Source organism: Stegodyphus dumicola, chromosome 3 (genome assembly GCF_044657685.1).
Source record: "Stegodyphus dumicola isolate Sdum_Otavi_A_Nest chromosome 3, ASM4465768v1".
NCBI classification, from domain to species: Eukaryota; Metazoa; Arthropoda; class Arachnida; order Araneae; family Eresidae; genus Stegodyphus; species Stegodyphus dumicola.
Genome location: NC_140770.1, coordinates 139,882,587 through 139,903,534, shown reverse-complemented (window position 1 = coordinate 139,903,534; position 20,948 = coordinate 139,882,587). Strand labels below are relative to the sequence as shown.

Genomic DNA, 20,948 nt, shown 5'->3' with positions numbered 1-20,948 from the left:
GCGACCAAGAATTGTCCTCAATAGCCACAGGTTGCAAATCCTTAGAGAAATCAAATATTTGGGAGTTATCATTGATGATAAGTTAACCTGGATCCCACATATTCTGTCCATTAAAAAACGAACACAGATGATTGCCAAACAGCTTCGTTATCTTCAGGGATATCGGTGGGGATTAAACCACCATATCCAAAAAATTCTATATACTACTGTCACAGAAAAGATTGTTACTTACGCCGCTGCTGTTTGGGCACTCTCCATGCAGGGGAGAAAAGTCAAACATCTTTCAACCATCCAACGCCCTTTTGCCCTGAGTATAACTCGGGCATATATTACAACTTCTTCGGACTCACTAAATGTTCTAGCCGGTCTACTCCCTCTTCATATTAGAACTGAGGAAGAGGCTGTTCGTCAGTCACTTGTGCAACTACGCAGGCCTATCACATTTGATGGAGAACATTATTTGCCTGATGACTATGAAGCAAAACTGAAACCTTTTAGTATTCATCCAGCAGACTATGGGGTTGGAGTTAGGCTCCATATTCCACCAACAGTGTTTCGTAATTCTTCAAGCCACGTGATATATACTGATGGATCAAAGATAGATGATAACGTAGGAAGCGCTTTTGTTGCTTTTCGTGATAATCTTCCTCTAGCCCACTGGAAGGGACATTTATCTATGCAGAATAGTGTTTTTCAAGGGGAAGCAGTGGCGATAGCACGCGCTATCCGCTACTTGCTGACTCAGAATATAACACAAGCGACAATCAATTCTGATAGCCTTTCTGTCATCCACGCCATTGGCAATCCTGAGCATTCCTCTCCAATTATACGAGACATTCAACAGGACTTACGTGCTTCTCCGTCTTTCACTATTCATATTGCTTGGGTTAAAGCGCATGTGGGAGAATATGGTAACGAACTTGTAGATGCCTATGTTAAGGAGGCGGCTTCTGGTGATGCTGATGAGAATATATCCATTCCTTGGCCACATTCTTTTCTCAAGCGAACTTTACGTCTTCGAGCAATTAGTAAGTGGCAAGAGGAATGGGACAATAGCTTCACCGGTCGACGTACTTTCTACCATCTTTCATATGTGTCGACAGATCGCTGCTGTGGCAATACCCATCTTTCCCGTTACATTTCGGGGCATGGACCTTTTCCTGAATTCTTCGCACGCTTTGGCATTAGTGATACCAATGTCTGCAGTTGTGGTGAACTCGGCTCTCCGGAGCACTATTTAGCCAATTGTCCCCTGACAGAAGGGGACAATACGATTTCATACACATACGATTTCCTACGCAAAATCGTCAAGCATTTTGCAAACTCTTAGTTAAGCAAAGACACCTGATCCGCAAACTAAATTGCGTAATGGAGAAAGTCTCCAGCATTGGGCTTGACCTATGTCAAGTTTAATCTAAATGGTTTTCAGGAGATATATTAACCATGTACTATCTGCTTTTTGTAGCTAGACTGTTAATAACAAATGAAATATAAGTTTGACTGCATCACGTTAGTTTGTGTGTATCGAACTCCATCTATCACCTTTTCAGGTTTGTTAGAAATTTTTATTTTTATTTATCTATTTATATATATATATATATATTTAAGCTATGCCTTTACATAGTTCTCACGTTGGTTTGATTGTACTGTACTCTTCAATCGATAGTATCCTTTTCTTATTAAGTTGATTGTCTATAAGACAATCATTATCTTAATCATTGTATCATGCTTACAAGTATCTTCATTCGGTATAGTATTATCAGTAAATTATGTTGGTATGTTCTATTGTAATGTATAGTGAGCCTTTGTACTATAACAGAAATTTTAAATGTTTATTTGATGGCATCATGTTAATCTAATTACATTGAAATCTGTCTCATGTTGTAAGAATCTGTCTACTTTTTATTTAGTACACAATTTCAATATCATTGTTTCTTGTCTCATGTTAGCTAGTTTCATTCTTAAGTCAGCAAGTATAGCATTATCAGTAAATAATTCTAGTCGATCTGCAAATATCGCATTCAGTCAGTAATATAGTTCTGTCGGTACTATAGTTATTGTTGATAGCTTTTTCCGCAAATTCTTCTTTATTTTGTATGCAACTTTCTGTCTTTGTATATGTTTTTGTTTAACAATTGCATATTTGAGCCTAGTATTTTTACAGATGACGTGTTTGTTTGTTCCGTACTCTCCTACTGTTCATATGCATTTTTTTTTTTTTTTTACCTTTCAAACTGTGTATCATTGCAAATTATGTATTCATTACAATTATGTGTCATTGCAAATTTTGTATTCATTTCAAATTATGTATCTGTTTGCTAATATCAATAAACGACTGGAATCACGTAGTGGGGAGACGGCGCTAAACCAATTAACCAAATGGTAAAGGCGTGGTGCCCGTCTTCCCCGTTCCTAAATCCTAAATAGCCATTAAAAACGAAGTGATACAAATTTAACTATGCAAATAATGTCTGAGGAAATTCGCATATGTTTCCTTATGTGGGAGATATTTTGTTCTGTGGAGTATTCTCTATCTGAAATAACAGTGTACATGTGTAAAAATCAGTGTTTAACACGTTGAGCGTGGCGCCGAATTTGCTGTCCTTTCCGTTCAGCCAGCAGCGAGTTAAGCCGTAAAGCTAAGCCGTATTTTTGTTTAGAATGTTGCAATACATTTGATTAAAACTAAATTTGATCACATTTCATTGAGACTATATTTATTTTTTAACTTTAATACTGTCGGTCCCGTGGACCGACGCCAGCCAAACGAAAATTCCAGTCGACGCCGGCCACACGGAAAGTTCACTGCCGCGCTCAACGTGTTAATGAAGTGAAATCCATTCCTAGAACACCTTTCATAAATGTGTCTGTATTCGACAGCCCCTGCAACGAGTTGTGCTAATGACCAATTTTCTTGTGCTGATGGAGACTGCATTCCTTTGCTATGGCGCTGTGACGGTGAGAGTGATTGCAACGACCACAGTGACGAAAAAATGTGTCATAAGACAGTTTGCGATGAATCTCACCTAAGATGTGATCATGGCCAGTGCATTCCGAAATCTTGGGTTTGCGATGGAGCAGATGACTGCCTTGACGGAATTGATGAACGCAACTGTTGTAAGATTTTATTTTTTTCTTTCCGGTTTTTATTATTATCAATGCAACTAAAAATATCATAATGATTTCTGTTAATGGTTATTATCCAACTTCACTCTCATTAGCTAAATGGAAACACTGCAGTGCCAAAGAATTCCTGTGCGGCGATGGAAAATGTATAGATAAGTCATTAGAATGCAATGGCAAAAAGGAATGTGAAGATGGCTCCGATGAAAGTAACTGTTTTCGTAAGTAGTAATTATCCAGGCTTAACTGTTTATATACTGTGTGTTTTAGTTTTTTTAAACAAATTATCCTTTCATTGAAGATATGTATTTGATGATATTTTGGACATTCTACAGTTTAGATTTAAAAAAATAAACAAGAGTTTTAACTTCCTTTTTACTTCATTCTATTAAGCAAAGGAAGTATTACAATCGCAAAAAATTTTGGTTATCGTATTTGAATTGCACTCGAATCCATTTGAACGATGTTTCTGCGTGACATCTGTACATACGGACAGAGTGAAGGACAAATTTTTCCTAAAACGGGTTGTAAAAAGAATTTAAAATGGATTCCGAAGAGTTTTTTTTTCTTGACGTCTACAAGTGCGTAAGTATGTATCTCGCATAGCTAAAACATTTGTAGCCTCAGAACGTTGAAATTTTGCATATAGCACTGTTATAACATGCAGTTGTGCACCTCCCTTTTTGGTTGCAATCAGCTGCACCAAAAGAACATATATATATATGACATAAAGCAAGAAATTTAGAACTAATGTTTCACAAAGACGAAAATTTGAAATTCATAGCAAACAAATTTCAAATAATCTAATAAATGCAAAAAATTTAATAAATGTAAAAAACCAAAACTTTTAAACAATCAATAAACCAAAAAAAAATTCCTTAAAGAAATTAAAAGAAAAAAGAACATAACATAATAATTCAATCAACTTCGATGCCACTTTATCAGGGAATAGGAATATTGAAATCTATCATCTAAAAAATCCTTGCTTTTCTATATCCAGAATTAGCCAATGAACCATTTCAATGTAGACTAGAAGAGAGAAACACGCTAATGTGACAATCAAAATCGTAAAAAACAACCTTATATTTAGCGTAGGTATAATGAAACACTCCGAGGGCAGCTAAAGGTCCCTCCTCATCAGGAGAAAGAAATACATAGAAAGAAGAAAATAGGAATCACAGAAACACGTGGTGCTTATCAGCACTGCACGTGGTTATAACTAGATTTTTAATCAGAGTTGCACTGGCCGCCTACTTTTACTGAGCCAGGCTGTCTGATCAAGCATAAAGAAATATTAGCGAAGTTAAAATAGGGAGCGAGGGGCAAATGCACATTACGCTCAAAATCTGAACTTCAAATAATGGAAAGCAACCACTGAACGGATTTTTATACCCTCTGGTAGTACCAAGTGCGAGGAGGTAACGCCATCTATCGGCAAAAATAATTGAATTAAGATAGTAGAATTTTAAAGGCATTAGGAAGGACTGGATTGGACTTCAAATCATTAACTAAACTTTCTAAATCTTTGTGAATGTGAAAAGCCTCAAGAAAATCCAATTCGCCTATGGAAGAAGCCTTTTGGATGATTTTTGCAGACCCAAAATCAAAATTATGGTTAAAAGTCCAGCTATGATACGCTATTGAAGACTTGTTAATTTCCCCTTTTTTGACATAAGATTCATGTTCCTTGATACGAAACTATTATTAACTATTTCGAGAACGCTCTTTTTGTTTGGCTGGCCAAACAAAAAGAGCGTTGAAGTTTCGTATCAAGGAACATGAATCTTATGTCAAAAAAGGGGAAATTAACAAGTCTTCAATAGCGTATCATAGCTGGACTTTTAACCATAATTTTGATTTTGGGTCTGCAAAAATCATCCAAAAGGCTTCTTCCATAGGCGAATTGGATTTTCTTGAGGCTTTTCACATTCACAAAGATTTAGAAAGTTTAGTTAATGATTTGAAGTCCAATCCAGTCCTTCCTAATGCCTTTAAAATTCTACTATCTTAATTCAATTATTTTTGCCGATAGATGGCGTTACCTCCTCGCACTTGGTACTACCAGAGGGTATAAAAATCCGTTCAGTGGTTGCTTTCCATTATTTGAAGTTCAGATTTTGAGCGTAATGTGCATTTGCCCCTCGCTCCCTATTTTAACTTCGCTAATATTTCTTTATGCTTGATCAGACAGCCTGGCTCAGTAAAAGTAGGCGGCCAGTGCAACTCTGATTAAAAATCTAGTTATAACCACGTGCAGTGCTGATAAGCACCACGTGTTTCTGTGATTCCTATTTTCTTCTTTCTATGTATTTCTTTCTCCTGATGAGGAGGGACCTTTAGCTGCCCTCGGAGTGTTTCATTATACCTACGCTAAATATAAGGTTGTTTTTTAAGATTTTGATCATTTCAATGTATTTTAATAATAATAGTTCACTCAAAAATTCTGGCCCTTTCCCAAAGCAAGGAAAAAAATTCAATTAGAATTTTCAAGAGAATTCTATTTTGCTTAAAGAATTGAAACCGAAAGTGAGTAATTAAAATACTTCAGTGGAAAAAATAAATCAAAATTTTACTTTTAAACATATATCTCATAATCCAAATTTTGATTTATTTTTTCATTGAAGTATTTTAATTATTCACTTTTGGTTTCAATTCTTTAAACAAAATAGAATTCTCTTTAAAGTAGAAGTTCTAATTGAATTTTCCTTGCTTTGGGAAAGGGCCAGAATTTTCGGATGAATTATTATAATTAAAATACATTGAAATGGTTCATCGGCTAATTTTGGATACAGAAAAGCAAGGACTTTTGTAGAAGAGAGATTTCAATGTTCCCTACCCCTAATGAAGTGGTGTTGAAGTTGATTGAATTACTCTTCTATTATGTTCTTTTTTCTTTTAGGAATTGTTTTGAATTGGGTTATTGATTGCTTAAAAGTTTTGGTTTTTACATTTATTAACTGCTGCATTTATTAGATTATTTGAAATTTGTTATGAATTTCAAAATTTTCGTCTTTGTGAAATATTAGTTCTAAAGTTCTTTATGTCTTTAATGATAATTTTCTGCAGCTTAAAACGCGAGAGAATATATATTTTGCGCATATTTATATTTTATTTAAAATAATTGTTTTGTAATTATATATATACCCACACACCCATTCTGTTCCTCAGCTCCATGAGCTCAGTTTTTATTCTTATATGTTGGTAAATTGTGCATTTTTTGCTTTAAAAATTATCGAATTATGTTGTTCTTATCTTCCGGTTAATGTTTTTATGCTTTTAGTTAATCTGCATGCAATAGTTGTAGAATTATCAACAACTTAAAAGCTGTTTAAGTTCGGCTAAGCCTAGTTTTTTTTACCATAGCCGCCATATTTATTTACTTTTGGCAGAATAGTGAATTATGTCAGTTTCTGCACCTTCAGTGTTTTTTTGCCGAATGTGACCGAAAGTAAAATTTCAGCTTTGTGCACGGAAAAATCTGCCTTCTTGACCGTTGGCCAAATTGTTTGTTTTGCCTAGAAACTCTAATTTTAATTGTAAAAATTGCTTTTTTAATTGTTTTAACTGTATTTGGTATTTTATATTTTTCAAATTTTAAGATATTTTGAGGTTTTATGTATTTTTGCCTTGCCGCGAAGTGAGGTCTGAAATAATTGAATGAGAAATATATCTCTAATGAAATTCGAGGAAATAATTTTAAACGAAATGCAGCAAAATATGAGTATAATTTAATATTCCGTACAAGGAAGTCATGTGGTGTACACATCAGATTTTTTAAAAACTACTCGAGCGATTTTTACAAACCTTAGCACTTTGGCATAATTTGAGGCGTAGTATCTAAATATGGGAAAGAAGATCGGTATATCATTTCAGAACAAGTCGGATTTTTTTGTCGAAATATCTGTGTTGAACAGTAGAATGGGAGATAAAGAGTTGTCCCACCTTTTTTCCCTGTGCAATGTATACTTATGTATAGTTACCACTTTGTCGCAGTCTGGCGATTTTTAACAAAAGAAAGAGAATGATAAGTTTTAATAGTAAAAAAATATTTACTACATACATACATGTAACTATTATTAACAGAACATATAATTATTACATACATATAATATGCATACTACATACATATTGAAATTATCATGTATATAATTTATTTCGAAATTAAATCAATAAAATCCTACTTACAAGTGATTTTTTTTTCTTTTACTTCGTGGAAATTCCTCAGTAATTTATTTATAATAGATGCAAAGCAATTGTTCCCTTGGCAAGAAAATATTCCTGCAGAATTTATGTACCGCCGTTTCTTCCACTGCATGGGATATTCCACAAGCGCTTGTTTTAAAATTGCGTTCAAGACAAAATATATCACGTTATATCTATAAAATCGTAAAAATACCAGAAAAAGAGCGTATATAAAAATGGTTACAGAGTTTGCTAAAAACCGAAGAACTATTATGCGCTTGATTGTCTAAAACATTATCATACTCATGATTGACAGATTTTTGTACGTTTAGAAAATTTTGGTGAATTCAACTAAGGTTCTAATGCATAAAAGTCCAAACTGAATGTGCTTCGTTGAGAAAATACCTGTATAGTTACACTTTATGTTCTCGTTTTATATATGAAATGATATCATATAACAAGATTTTTAACTCATCTGAAAATGTTCTTTTAACATGTTCTGAAATTAATTAAAACTACTATAAAAATGTATATTTTACTTCAGAAAATAAGGCAGCTTGTATGCATGGAGCATATCAGTGTCAGGATGGCTTGTGTATTAACATGCACGAAGTTTGTGATGGATATCAAGATTGCTCTAAAGGAGAAGATGAAAAGAATTGCAGTAAGTTTCTGCGGGTAATTTTCTGCTTTCATTCTCAAATGCCACTAGGAGGCAAAAAAGAAATGACTATTTGTAAATTTTAAGCATTCATTTCACTGAGTGTTTACATTTTAAATTGTATTTCTTTTGAAAAGTTAAACATGAGTTCAGTGCAGCTGAACTAGTAGTTAGTTATCGTTATTTATATCAGACGATAGGTAGTTAGTTATTTATTATCAGACGAGGGTTAAAGTTTGTTCGTTTAATATCTTAATTATGTATGCAGGAAAAAGAATTACTGAACGTTGATAAGTGTTTCAGGTTTTTAATGGTTAAGTATATTTACTAAAGTGGTTAAAAATCATTCAGTATAAAACTAACCATATCTAAAATACTGCTTTTGAAACAAAAATTAAAATTTTTAACTAATTTTTAATTAAATAAATGTGTCCTAATATAGTTGAATAATTTATTTAATTAAAGAAATATTTGACAATACCAAAAGCATATATTTAAAGCATTAACGTTTTGGAAATTATTATTAAATACTTTTTTCATAAATGTGCAGTAAAATATCGGTTTACGAACTTAATTAGTGTCTGAAGGCTTTTATTGATCAAAATGTTTGTAAACCGGAACAATATTTCCCATAGGATAATTCCTATGTAAAATGCGTTAACTCATTCCTAGATCATAGATGATTACTTACCTTGCAACAGTACTTTGTTTGAACGTTCATAGTCCAAACCACTGGAAATCATTAAATATAAAAAAGGTAATTGCAATATTAAGCAGATAAAATGACTGAAAAGTTCATATAATTTTCCCTGTAACTGTATACAAAGAGTGTACGAAGAATTACGAGTAGAAAATTATGAGATAGATGCTATTCTCTGGATGTGAAATTTACTGCCATAAAATCGTCAAATATTATATATATATATATATATATATATACTACTCGACATTGAAAATGCAAGAAGGAGTGGTCAGAAAGTGATGAAATTTGGAAAAGAGACAGCAAGCAGCAATAAGTGATCTTTATTTCAAAATGATAGTCAGAATACAGAGCGAGAACGGCGTCGGCTCAGTAGGATGTAGGACCACCGCCCACAGCGATGCACAAAGAAGCACGTCTAGGCATAGTCAAGATGGTGTCCTGAGTGCAAGAGTGCGGATGGTGTCCTGAGGGATGGCTTTCCATTCCCTTTCAACCATTCGCCACAGTTCGTCTTCTGAACGAGGCAGGGGCAGAGTCTGGAAACGGCGTCCAATCACATCCCACACATATTCGATTGGTGACAGGTCAGGAGAGTACGGTGACCAGGGAAGCATCTGTATACCATGCAGAGCATGTTGGTAGATGCAAGCACTGTGTGGTCGGGCGTTATCCTGCTGAAAAATTGCATTAGCAGCTCCTGAAGTTAGGGGATTGCCACCTGCAGCAGTGCATTATCGAAGTATCGTTGCACCGTCAAAGTGCCCTGAATACGAACTGGAGGTGACCTGAAATTGCAGGCAATAGCGCCCTAAATCATTATGCCACGTTGTCGCGCGGTGGGGCGTTCCATAGTTACTGCCGGATTTGATCTGTCTCCTCGTCGACGCCACACATCTATGCGGCGATTATCACTGGATAAACAGAAGCGTGACTCATCCGAGAACAAGACGTTTCACCATTCTATCATCCACATCGCTCCAGTCCATCACCATTCTAAACGTTGACGTCTAGGCTGTGGGGTCAATGGCAGTCTTCTTAACGGATACCGTGAGTGCAGGCCACGTTCAACCAATCGACGGGAAATGGTTCTGGTCGACACGGGAACACACATGGTATGTTGCACATGGTGCACAAGCTGCGATTTGACGTAAGGACCAACCTTCCCTTCTCAGTCCGATCACCATACCCCCCTCGTAAAATCATGGAGGTAGGAAGTAAGAAGGAGTCGCCCTAAAGCAGTTTCTCCGTACCCTGCTCTGAAGCACCGGCGATCCTTACGTGGTGACCAAAACATTGGGTCATTTACCATTGAGTTCTATGGGATTTGACACGTTCGGGTATAAATATTTTGTAATTATGTCGCAAATATACATATAAATGTATATATTTTCTTTTTCTACAACACTTCAGAGTCCTAAGTATGTGAAAACAACATATTTTTAAACAACATTTCATTCTGAACGGAATTAAATGTTATACTTTTCACAGGACAGTTTTCTCAGAATGGTTTAATTTGAATGAAATATTTTCACAAGTTTTCGTTAATTACATTAGAAAAAAAATTAAGGTAATTCGATTTTATTCGGTTAAGGTACAAAAATTAAGATCAAAGTTTATTGTATTATTAATATTAAAATTATGCATTATTTCTTTTCTATTTATAGAGCTTCTTCCTAAAATACTTTCTTAAATATGACATGATTTTTTGGCTTCTTTTAAATCGAAAAATGTAAGTCAATTTATAATTAATGCTCTATTCGGTTCATTTTAAATTAGAGAATTATTAGGAAAATAGTATTTGACTTTCTCTGAACATTTCTAAAAGGGAATAAAATAAGTTTTTTTTAAGTATTATTTAAAACTTGTAACTGAGTTATTATAAAATGTAAAGGGAATAATTCTTTTAATTATACTTATCAGATTTTTTTTTTTACCCTTCATTTCAACAATACATATTCCAAAACTCTTTATTACGTTCTTAAGTGCGCATCTCATAGCATTTGCTTTACAATACCTTTTAACAGATTGCTTTCCAATACGAACAATTCTTGCTTAAATAGTTTTATAACGTATTTGTCAACAGGATTTCAATTTATGTTTACAATTCTATATTTAGATAACATTTATAATCATTATAAATTAGATACATTTAATCATTAGATTTCTTCACGGTACTTTCACAGTTGTTTATAAGTGAATAAATTCTTCATTTCAAATACATTTGTAAATACTTTAATGAATATTTAAGTATTTTGTCAAAGGCAGATACATGCTTTTTGCAAGCACATGCATAAATACCCATACATATTTCCTATTTATCATTTCCGGCATGTGCAAATCTTTAATTTCTGTGCATTCACTATATTTTTCGTGTAAAGTAATTTACACTAATTTAGCATACACCCGAAAGTTTTACATAAAAAATATATATGAATATAATTTTAATGAAAATTGTAAGTATTATTTTTAATACCCACTCAAAGGTCATTTTTTCTTCAAAATTCCTCCACGATGGCATCTCTCTCTTTAGGCAGATAGCCCTTGCATGCGTTACTCTATTTAATAAAAACTTAATATGACCTATGTGCCTAATTACAAATATTTTAACATACATAATTTTATATTTACATTTAGCCATCAAGTTTCAAACTTTTCAAATCTTCTAGAAAATAAATTTTGGCAGATCTCTTTTAGCAATTTTCTTAAAATCTATATTTTTGTAGTGCAACAGCTTAGAATTTTATAAAACAAATTCATAATCAAAATCGCTGTTGTTAGTTATCGAAAAATAACCAAGATGTGATTTTTGCGTAAATGTCAGTAAACTATACAAATTGCTATTATCCATCACACTATGAATGTTTCTTTCATGCGAGAGTGTCCCTTTTTCGATTTCTATGGAACTGTCGTGTGTGGAAATACTATAAGAATCTTGTCAAGCGAGCTTCTGAATGTAAACAAAGAACACCCCCTCTGGTGACCCAAGCTTCAAAGCAGTGCTTTCCTACCTACCTACGTCCATGCGTAAAATCGTCTATCTGCTGGAAGTGCCTTCGTTGACGGTAGCCTGGCATTCTCTCCTATTACACGTATCCTCCGGGACAAAAACCAACTTTCTTCGATAATTCGTCTGGCAGAAATAACGACACTAATATTGCCCATTCTGCACGTTCCTTCCCTTATATCTTACTTCACGTGCGTCGAAGAGCTGTGCATTTCACATCATTTGCATAACTCAGTGACATGCGTCTACTCTAAAATTTGCATGAATTTCTGACCACTCCTTCTTGGTGTTGCATTTTCAATGTCGAGCAGTGTATTTCGAGCTTGAGTGCAACTCGAGATATTCGTCATTCGAGGTGTCTTGTTCATATTATTTGTTTCGAAACCGAATTGTTCGTGAAATGGGGCTTTCGAGTTTCGAACTTCTATTGTATTAATATAATAATTAATGAATTATTATTCATGCAGTATTATTATATGAAAATTTAAAAGTCTAAAATGTATGTCTTGAGTATGTACACTGCTCCAAAAAAAAAAAAAAAAAAAAAAAAAAAAAAAAGGGACAGTTCTATATCTTCCGTTCTACTGGGCCGATTGACAAAATTCAAATTGCGTTCTTCATGTCTCGAAAGCGCGACTTAGGACATATATTAGATTTTTATATAGCACTATTCTAACATAGGTATTTTGACACAAAATCGGACTTTTTCTGAAATAACATACCAATATTTTTACATATTTCGATTCTACAACTCAAATTACGCCTAAATATGAAATTTTGTAAAATTTGGAGCGAAATTTACGGAGAAATTCACAAATTTATGTTGGCTTTTTTTTTTTTTTTTTTTTTTTTTTTTTTCCAGTTTGCTCCAAGAATAGTTCACTTGGCGAACTTCTTAATATATGGCAACCTTGTTTCCTTTCCCGTGAGAGGAAATAAAGTCACCATCGTTCCTTTTTTCCAAATAATAGTCTTTATATTATATTTTTAATTATAATTTTTTCTTTTTCGAATTTCATTTTGTTTAATTTGCATGTTTTTTTTTTTTTTTTTTTTTTTTTTTTTTTTTTTCGAATAACTGTTTTAAAAATTTCTATTTACCTATTCGAACTGCGTAAATAAAGGTGCAGCGTTTATTTTTTTTCAAATAGTTTTCTTTATATATATTTTAGTCATAGTTATTATTTTAGGTAATTTTTAAATTTTTATACTTTTATTTTAATTGTTCGTTACATTGTCTCTTCAGGTAATTGTTTTAAAAATTTCCTATTTATTCCTTCGAACTAAGCATTTTAACTATATTTATTAATATAAATTTTCCAGAATTTGATTTTATTTATTTGAATTGCGTTTCTTTCGGAAGAATACTTTGTAACCCAGACTACGATGCGTTTGAAAACTGCATATATTAAAAGAGAAAATACAGTAAAGCGCAGTTTAACAAGCCTTTCAATGTTCCGTTCAGAAAAGATATTTATAAATAAGAGAGATGTATAACCGACATTTTAACTTAGGATGACTTGCATACACTGCTTTAAACAGTTTTATCATTGTGTCCATAGCTTTACACAATTTTATCCTACATTTGGTTTCTTAAAATGTTATTCATATTTTAGTCAAATATTTTATTTTTGAAATCGCAAGAATCAAATATCATAAGATTAAAAGGTTTTAAATTAAAAAAATACTAATACTAAATTTTACGCAAAAATTTATTTTTTCTTCTCTTTTTCTTCAGGCATTCTACTTTATTCTTCCTCTTTTTCTTTATGCATTCTGCAAGTATACTAAAAAGCATCCAACTTTTCGAAATATCTCGATATTTCCGACAATCATTTTAAATAAAGTTATCGCCTTCCATTTCATAAAGGCCCACAAACAGCCGAACGGTAAAGTCGCTGAACACTGGTAGTTCACTCCGGGGTTCGAACCCCGGTAAACAGGCTGGTTGCATGGGCGTTTTCGTGGATTTTCTCATGTGTACCGTGTATGACAGCTGGTTTTTCTTAAAAAGTTCTTCACGAAGTATCTCATCAGAGCATTTATCAGTCTTTAGAGACTAAACATTTTGAAGGTATGAGATGAAAGGAAAGACTGGTTTCATCAAGAGGTTTTGGTTTATTTAATTATGACAAAGCACACAAGGGCTATTTGCCTAAGGGGAGGGATGCCTTCGTGGAGGACTTTCTAAGGGAAACTGGCTCGCATACACGTTACACATAGGGAAAACCAGGAAAACGTCCATGCAGCCTGTCCGTTTGCGGGATTCGAACCTCGGACCGAACTACCAGTGTTCAGCGCCTTTACTGCTCGGCCGCTGTTTCATCAGGAAGAAAAAAAACGCCTTTAGGCGACATCCACATACAATACTGGATAAATTCCTGAATCTTCAAATAATTCGACTGAGAAAATCATGGGATTCTCCATTTATGATACAATATGATGTTCTATAACGTAATTTCAATTTATACAACCATATAGTCTAAAACCAGTCGCTCTTCACTTTAATCTGCAATGATATCGTTTTTGTCTTTTCTGCTAACACAAGCTCAATTGATGGTATTTACTGGAGCACACGTCCAAGTATTTCCTCTTTGAACGCCTAAATTCTTTGAAGTATCCTGAAAGTATATTCAAAAGCGTCCAACGTTTTGAAACATCTTGGTATGTCTGACAGCCAAATTTCCCTGCAAATGTTTGCTTACTTTTCTCCTTAATTTTCTTCTTTCCTTCTACAGTTATTTTCAGTGCTCACACAAGAAAATTAAGATTTTTCGATTGCTAGACTTCCATAAAATTTGCATTTTTGTCAATTTTTTTAAAATATCAGTTACATGAATTGCGTTTCAGCTGAAGACAGCTTTTCATTTTCTAGTCATTTTAACTATAAATAAAGTTTAAAGAGAAGTTTAAAGGATAAATATTTTAATTAAAAGATGTTTGCTAAATGACAAAGAAATAAAACAGTCCAACAGGGTTTATCCTGTACCACCGAGTGACCCGAATCTTATATCGACTGAAACAATCTAAATCATATTAATGATCATGTTTTTTTATACAATCTATAACGCGAGAGAAAAATTAGCTTATAATTAAAGTTCCAATTTGAAATGGTCATAAAAGGAAAACTACCGGACCAAATGTTATCAAACTTGGGAATCGTGTAAAGGAGGTTATGGGAATTTATTTTCCGCGGGAAAAAAAAAAAAAAAGAGTTTAAAAACTCACCACCAGTGGGAAAATGGCGCTGTATACAATATTGTTAAATAAAATAATACATGAAAATATCTGTTTAAAATGTGTTTAATATTTTCCGAAACGTGTTACAAAGAATGTAGCGTCCAGTATTTTCCGAAAGCAAGTTAAATCCTGTTACTGCATTCTCAACAGCAGCTCTTAGCATATCAGGAGGAATATTACGGACATGTCAGTGTATCACATTTTTCATTTCTGCCAAATTGTTTAGATTATTACCATAAACAATGCTTTTGAGATAACCCCATAGCCAAAAGTCACAGAGGTTGAGGTCTGGTGCGAAGACGGGAAGTGTTGGCTTATAAGATGTTCATTCGTGAAATGTTGCCTAAGTAACTGTGCAATACATGCGATACATGTAAAATCGATTAAAAGCGTTTTGAATCAATATCTTCATGTTTTAGTGCCAATATCAGGCTTCAAAAATTACAAATTAGTGATCTGTAAGAAAACGATTTCCAGATTTTACGCACTTGTGCGAGTGATTTGCGATCTCACATTTTCTAATCGTTAATTCGTGATTTTCACTGATGAATTTCTCACTTACACGGATGGCGCACTCGACTTTTATCGAATTTAAAGCTTTTAAATGGTAATTTGCCCACTTCAAAGTTTCTTAAGGGTATACAACATATTAAACCCGTGTAACAAAAGGTTAAGTTAGATTTCGACCCATATTTCGTTTAACAATACTGCATACAGCGCCATTTCTCCCCTGGTGGTGAGGTTTCGAACTTCCTTTTTTTCGCGAAAAATAAATTCCCATGACCTCCTTTACACGATTACCAAGTTTGCTAATATTTGATCCAGTAGTTTTCCTTTTATGACCGTTTCAATGTGGAACTTTAATTATAACCACTCTGTATATTATTAAATTTTAATTTGAAGCTATGCGTTATATGTATACCATGCGTAAATTTTTCGCTTTTATGGAAAAATAAAGAATCGAAGCAAATATACTTAGGATAATGGACCAAAACTAAAAAAATTTCCCCTCCCTCCGAAAATAAAATATTGAAACTTCGACTTTGAATTTATTGGGTTATCGAAATACGTATTTAATTTGACTTATCTTCTAAGTCCTAGTTCCGACAACAATTCCATCAAAAATTCCGAATTACTTAAGCTGAAGTAAAAGATTTAGTATATATTCACTGTATGTTAATAAAGTAATCAGAGTGTAATAAAAATAGATTATAGAATTTACGCTGATGCAACTTTTTGTCTGACTACACAACATGTAATGGAAGAGAAGGCTTGTAGAGATCTGTTTTTGACATGCCTCTAAAAGTAGATGTCATGCTCCTTTTGTCTCTTCAATGTCAAAAAACTTTCCTTTGAGAGGCAACTTTAGTTTTTTTGGAAGAAAAAAAATCACAAGAAGACAAATTTGAAGAACATGCAGGACGATTGAGTACACATACTTATTTTCGGAACACAAGCGGTTCTCCGACTGGTTATTGAATAAAGAAAAGATGCATTGTCATGCAATACAAAACATTTGGAATAAGTTTTCTGACTGAAAACGTAAGATTAAAAGTCATCTTCTATTCACAGCCATTTACAAGTCAACTACTCGGGCAATTGCAGAATCGTTTTGATCCTGAGCTTGTAAGACAAACCTAATATCACTGGATTTAAACACTTCTTTAATCTTCCGAGAACGTTCCTTCTTTAGCTCATATTCAAAGAATATTAAGTGAATACAATTATTGCAAAAGAAATTGAATATTCATTTGCACTACGGCTTGGTAGTTTACTAACCAGTTAACAAAACTTAAATTCTGATTTTTGTGTCTAAAAATACAACAATATTTTAAATATTTACAAATAAAATATTAAATTGGAGATTTAATTGGAGCCTCACCAGTTGCCTAGCATTTGAAGATTGTTAAATACTAATTATTTGTTGCGAAGTCTAACCCAGGCTGCATGGTTGGTTTTCGTATTTTCTAGGTTCTCTTTACAAAGGTTCTCTATGAAAGCATCTTAATCAAATAGCTACCATGTTCTTTCTATGTTCAAATAACCAACTAATCTAGTTTAAGCGCGATTTCCAAGTGAAGTTACTAGCAAAACCCAAATACTCATTAAAAATCATGTAGCTTGCCAATCGGGGGTAACATGAAAGATACGGCGCCAATAATTGAATTGCTGTTACGGTACGCTGTTTTCAAACTTAGATGGTCATTCCTTAATTACTAGCCCACCAGCGGCAGAGCGGTAAAGACGCTGAACACTGGTAGTTCGGTTTGAGGTTCGAATCTCGCGAAAGGGCTGGCTGCATGGGCGTTTCTGTGGTTTTCCCCATGTGTAACGTGTATACGAGCCAGTTTCCCTTAGAAAGTCCTCCACGAAGGCATCCCTCCCTTTAGGCAGATAGCCCTCGTGTGCTTTGCTATAATTAATCAATCCAATCCAATCCTTAATTAAATATAATTGATTTGTAACTTCTACTAGAACTGACGGTAAGAATTGAAGTAAATAAATAACATCGTGTGCAGTCTTGATTAATATAAAATTAAAAATATTTGCACAGAAAAATACAGCGTCTCACAAAAGTGATGGGACACTAGTGCTTTACAAAAGGAAACTGTAATAAAATAAGTTAAAAAAAAAACATGTAAAAATTTTTGTGGATGTGTTTCATACTTAAATTTAGTAACAATTATTACATAACATACATTTTCTCAAAATATTAAAATATTAATTTAAAAAAAATACAATTGTTTAAAACGGAGCAAAAAATGACACCATTAGATACTACTACATACTACAATAAAAATATTCTTTGGGGTTTTTTATTTTTACTCAAAAGCAATTGGCAATAATTTATAAAATACGTCTGCAGTATTTCTCTCCAGTTTGTTTTGGAATTTTTGTGTTTTTTAGCTCTGTGCAGCCATGAATGCTAAACGAAAAGAAACTTTGCCTGAAATTCGAAAATTAGTTATTAATTTGCACATTGAACATGGAAAATCTGTTAGAGAAACTGCTGAAACAGTTAACTTGAGTCATTCAACAGTTTTTAATATCATTAAACGATATAAAAAGAATCCTATGATTCAGGATAAAAGAAGACCTGGCCAACCATCAAAGCTATCCAATGGAATAGAGCGAATTATCGTTCGAAATATTAAAAAAAATCCAAGAATGAGTGCTCCTAAAGTTGCTGCTGATTTACAAGCATTATATGGAGTAATTGTTAACCCTGAGACTATTAGAAGAGTAATTCGATCTGCTAGATATCACGGTAGAGCAGCCAGGAAAAAATTCTTCATAAGTGAAAAGAATAGAAAACTCAGACTGGATTTCGCAAAATCCAACATAAATAAGAATTCTGATTACTGGAATGAAGTTATATTTGCTGATGAGAGTAAATTTAATATATTTGGTTCTGACGGTAGAAACTTCATGTGGAGAAAACCCAGGGAAAAATTTCGCAAACAGAACTTGGTGCCAACAGTAAAACATGGTGGAGGAGGAGTCATGGTATGGGGGTGTATGTTGTCCGCTGGAGTCAGTAATCTTGTTTTTATTGACAGTATAATGGATCAGTACAAGTATATTGACATTTTAAATCAAAATTTGAAATCTTCAGCACGAAAATTGAACCTTCATAACGATTTTAAATTCTACCAGTACAATGACTCTAAGCACACTGCTTTGAACGTTAGACTCTGGCTGCTGTATAACTGTCTTGAAATAATAAAAACATCACCACAATCTCCAGACTTAAATCCCATAGAGAATATTTGGCAAAAATTGGAATCAAGAATTCGCAAAGACACCATTTCTTCAAAATAACAATTAAAATCGGTGCTTCAAGAAGAATGGGGTAAAATCACTCCAGAAATCACAAAACAATTAGTCGAATTCATCCGAAGAAGATTAAATCATGTTTTAAAAGTAAAAGGAAATCCAACAAAATATTAAAACCTTTTAAAAAGTAAAATTTTTGGATTGCATTCAGACAAAGTTTTTTTTAAATATTTGCAATTACTTTATAAGAAGGATTTATTAATAACCGTAATAATTACTTATTATATTACTGATGATAAGGATTCAGTTCTTGACAATTACATTCTAAATTAGAATTTTAAGAATATGATGAAAATACGCTACGCACAAAAATACATTTTAGGATAAGAAATGAATTGATTTTTTATGTTTTAAAACTTCTTGAATTCATTTAACAAACATCGTATCCTCGTTGTTAATTGAATCCAGAATGTTGGGTGTCATTTATATAATTATTCTTACTTGTCCACAGAATCTGCTGACTTATCCAGCCATTGTAGCTGCAGATCATTTCTACATAACCATTGAACTTCCATTAATTCAGTCTCTAGAGGGTTGTATGTTTATATCATAATTTGACTTTTATAAAAATGATTATTCTAAATCTTAAGTTTCTATAAAAATATACTGTGCTTTAAAAATATGGATGATAGTATCAGCCGCTCTTTCAGTCACTTCAAAAGCAACAGTTTGTTTAGAAATAAATTAAGCAGTTAATGTCATAAAGTTCAAATAAACATCAAACGAAAATTCTCAGTTTTAGACAATTCGATTTAAACGAAGTAAAGTAGCAAACGACAAAACGCCGAAGGTAAAAATTTACTCTTACAAAAACTTACTCTTATTTAAAGAAAAAAAAAAAAGAAAAGAAAAGAAAAAAAAAATAGAGGGAAATTTAAAAAAAAGTTGAAAATTTGAATAATATCATCTATAATTTAAAAAAATAGCTTTTCATATAGTATTAATAAATATTTATTACGCATCATTGAGGGAAAAATTGTTATATACAGTGTCTCACAAAAGTGATGGGACACTAGTGCTTTACAAAAGGAAACTGTAGTAAAATAAATTAAGAAAACATGTAAAAATATTTTGTGTATGTGTTTCATACTTAAATTTAGTAACAATTATTACATAACATACATTTTCTCAAAATATTAAAATATTAATTTAATAAAAATATAATTGTTTAGAACGGAGCAAAAAATGGCTCACATAAGTGATGGGACACTTACTTTTACATCAAATATTTATCCAAAAATTTTACTTTTTAAAAGGTTTTAATATTTTGTTGGATTTCCTTTTACTTTTAAAACATGATATAATCTTCTTGGAATGGATTCCGACTAATTGTTTTTGGGATTTCTGGAGTGATTTTACCCCATTCTTCTTGAAACACCGATTTTAATTGTTGTTTTGAAGAAATGGTATGTCTGCGAATTCTTGATTCCAATTCTTGCCAAATATTCTCTATGGGATTTAAGTCAGGAGATTGTGATGGTGTTTTTATTATTTCAGGATAGTTATACAGCAGCCAGAGTCTAGCGTTCAAAACAATGTGCGTGGGGTCATTGTCCTGGTAGAATTTAAAATCGTTATGAAGGTTCAATTTTCGTGCTGAAGATTTCAAATTTTGATTTAATGTCAATATACTTGCACCGATCCATTATACTGTCAATAAAAACAAGATTGCGAACTCCAGCGGACGACATACACCCCCATACCATAACACCTCCTCCACCATGTTTTACTGTTGGCACCAAGTTCTGTTTACGAAATTCTTCTCTGGGTTTTCTCCACACCAAGATTCTACCGTCAGAACCAAATATATTAAATTTACTCTCATCAGCAAATATAACTTCATTCTAGTAGTCAGAATTCTTATTTATGTTGGATTTTGCGAAAGCCAGTCTGAGTTTTCTATTCTTTCCACTTACGAAGAATTTTTTCCTGGCTGCTCTACCGTGATATCCAGCAGATCGAATTACTCTTCTAATAGTCTCAGGATTAACAATTACTCCATATAATGCTTGTAAATCAGCAGCAACTTAAGGAGCACTCATTCTTGGATTTTTTTTTTTTTTTAATATTTCGAACGATAATTCGCTCTATTCCATTGGATAGCTTTGATGGTCGGCCAGGTCTTCTTCTATCCTGGATCATATGATTCTTTTTATATCGTTTAATGATATTGAAAACCGTTGAATGACTCAAGTTAA

General features: G+C 33.1%; 1 protein-coding gene across 4 annotated transcripts in view; it reads left to right on the top strand.

Moving 5' to 3' along the window:
- Positions 1–20,948, top strand: part of LOC118188187 (vitellogenin receptor-like) — a 139,836-nt gene that overhangs the window by 85,369 nt on the left and 33,519 nt on the right. For all 4 annotated transcript variants that reach the window (XM_085813367.1, XM_085813369.1, XM_085813366.1 and 1 more), the window contains 3 exons: positions 2,881–3,117; positions 3,222–3,344; positions 7,850–7,969. In XM_085813367.1, coding sequence (XP_085669493.1) covers positions 2,881–3,117; positions 3,222–3,344; positions 7,850–7,969 — 480 coding nt within the window. The remainder of the gene's footprint in view (positions 1–2,880; positions 3,118–3,221; positions 3,345–7,849; positions 7,970–20,948) is intronic.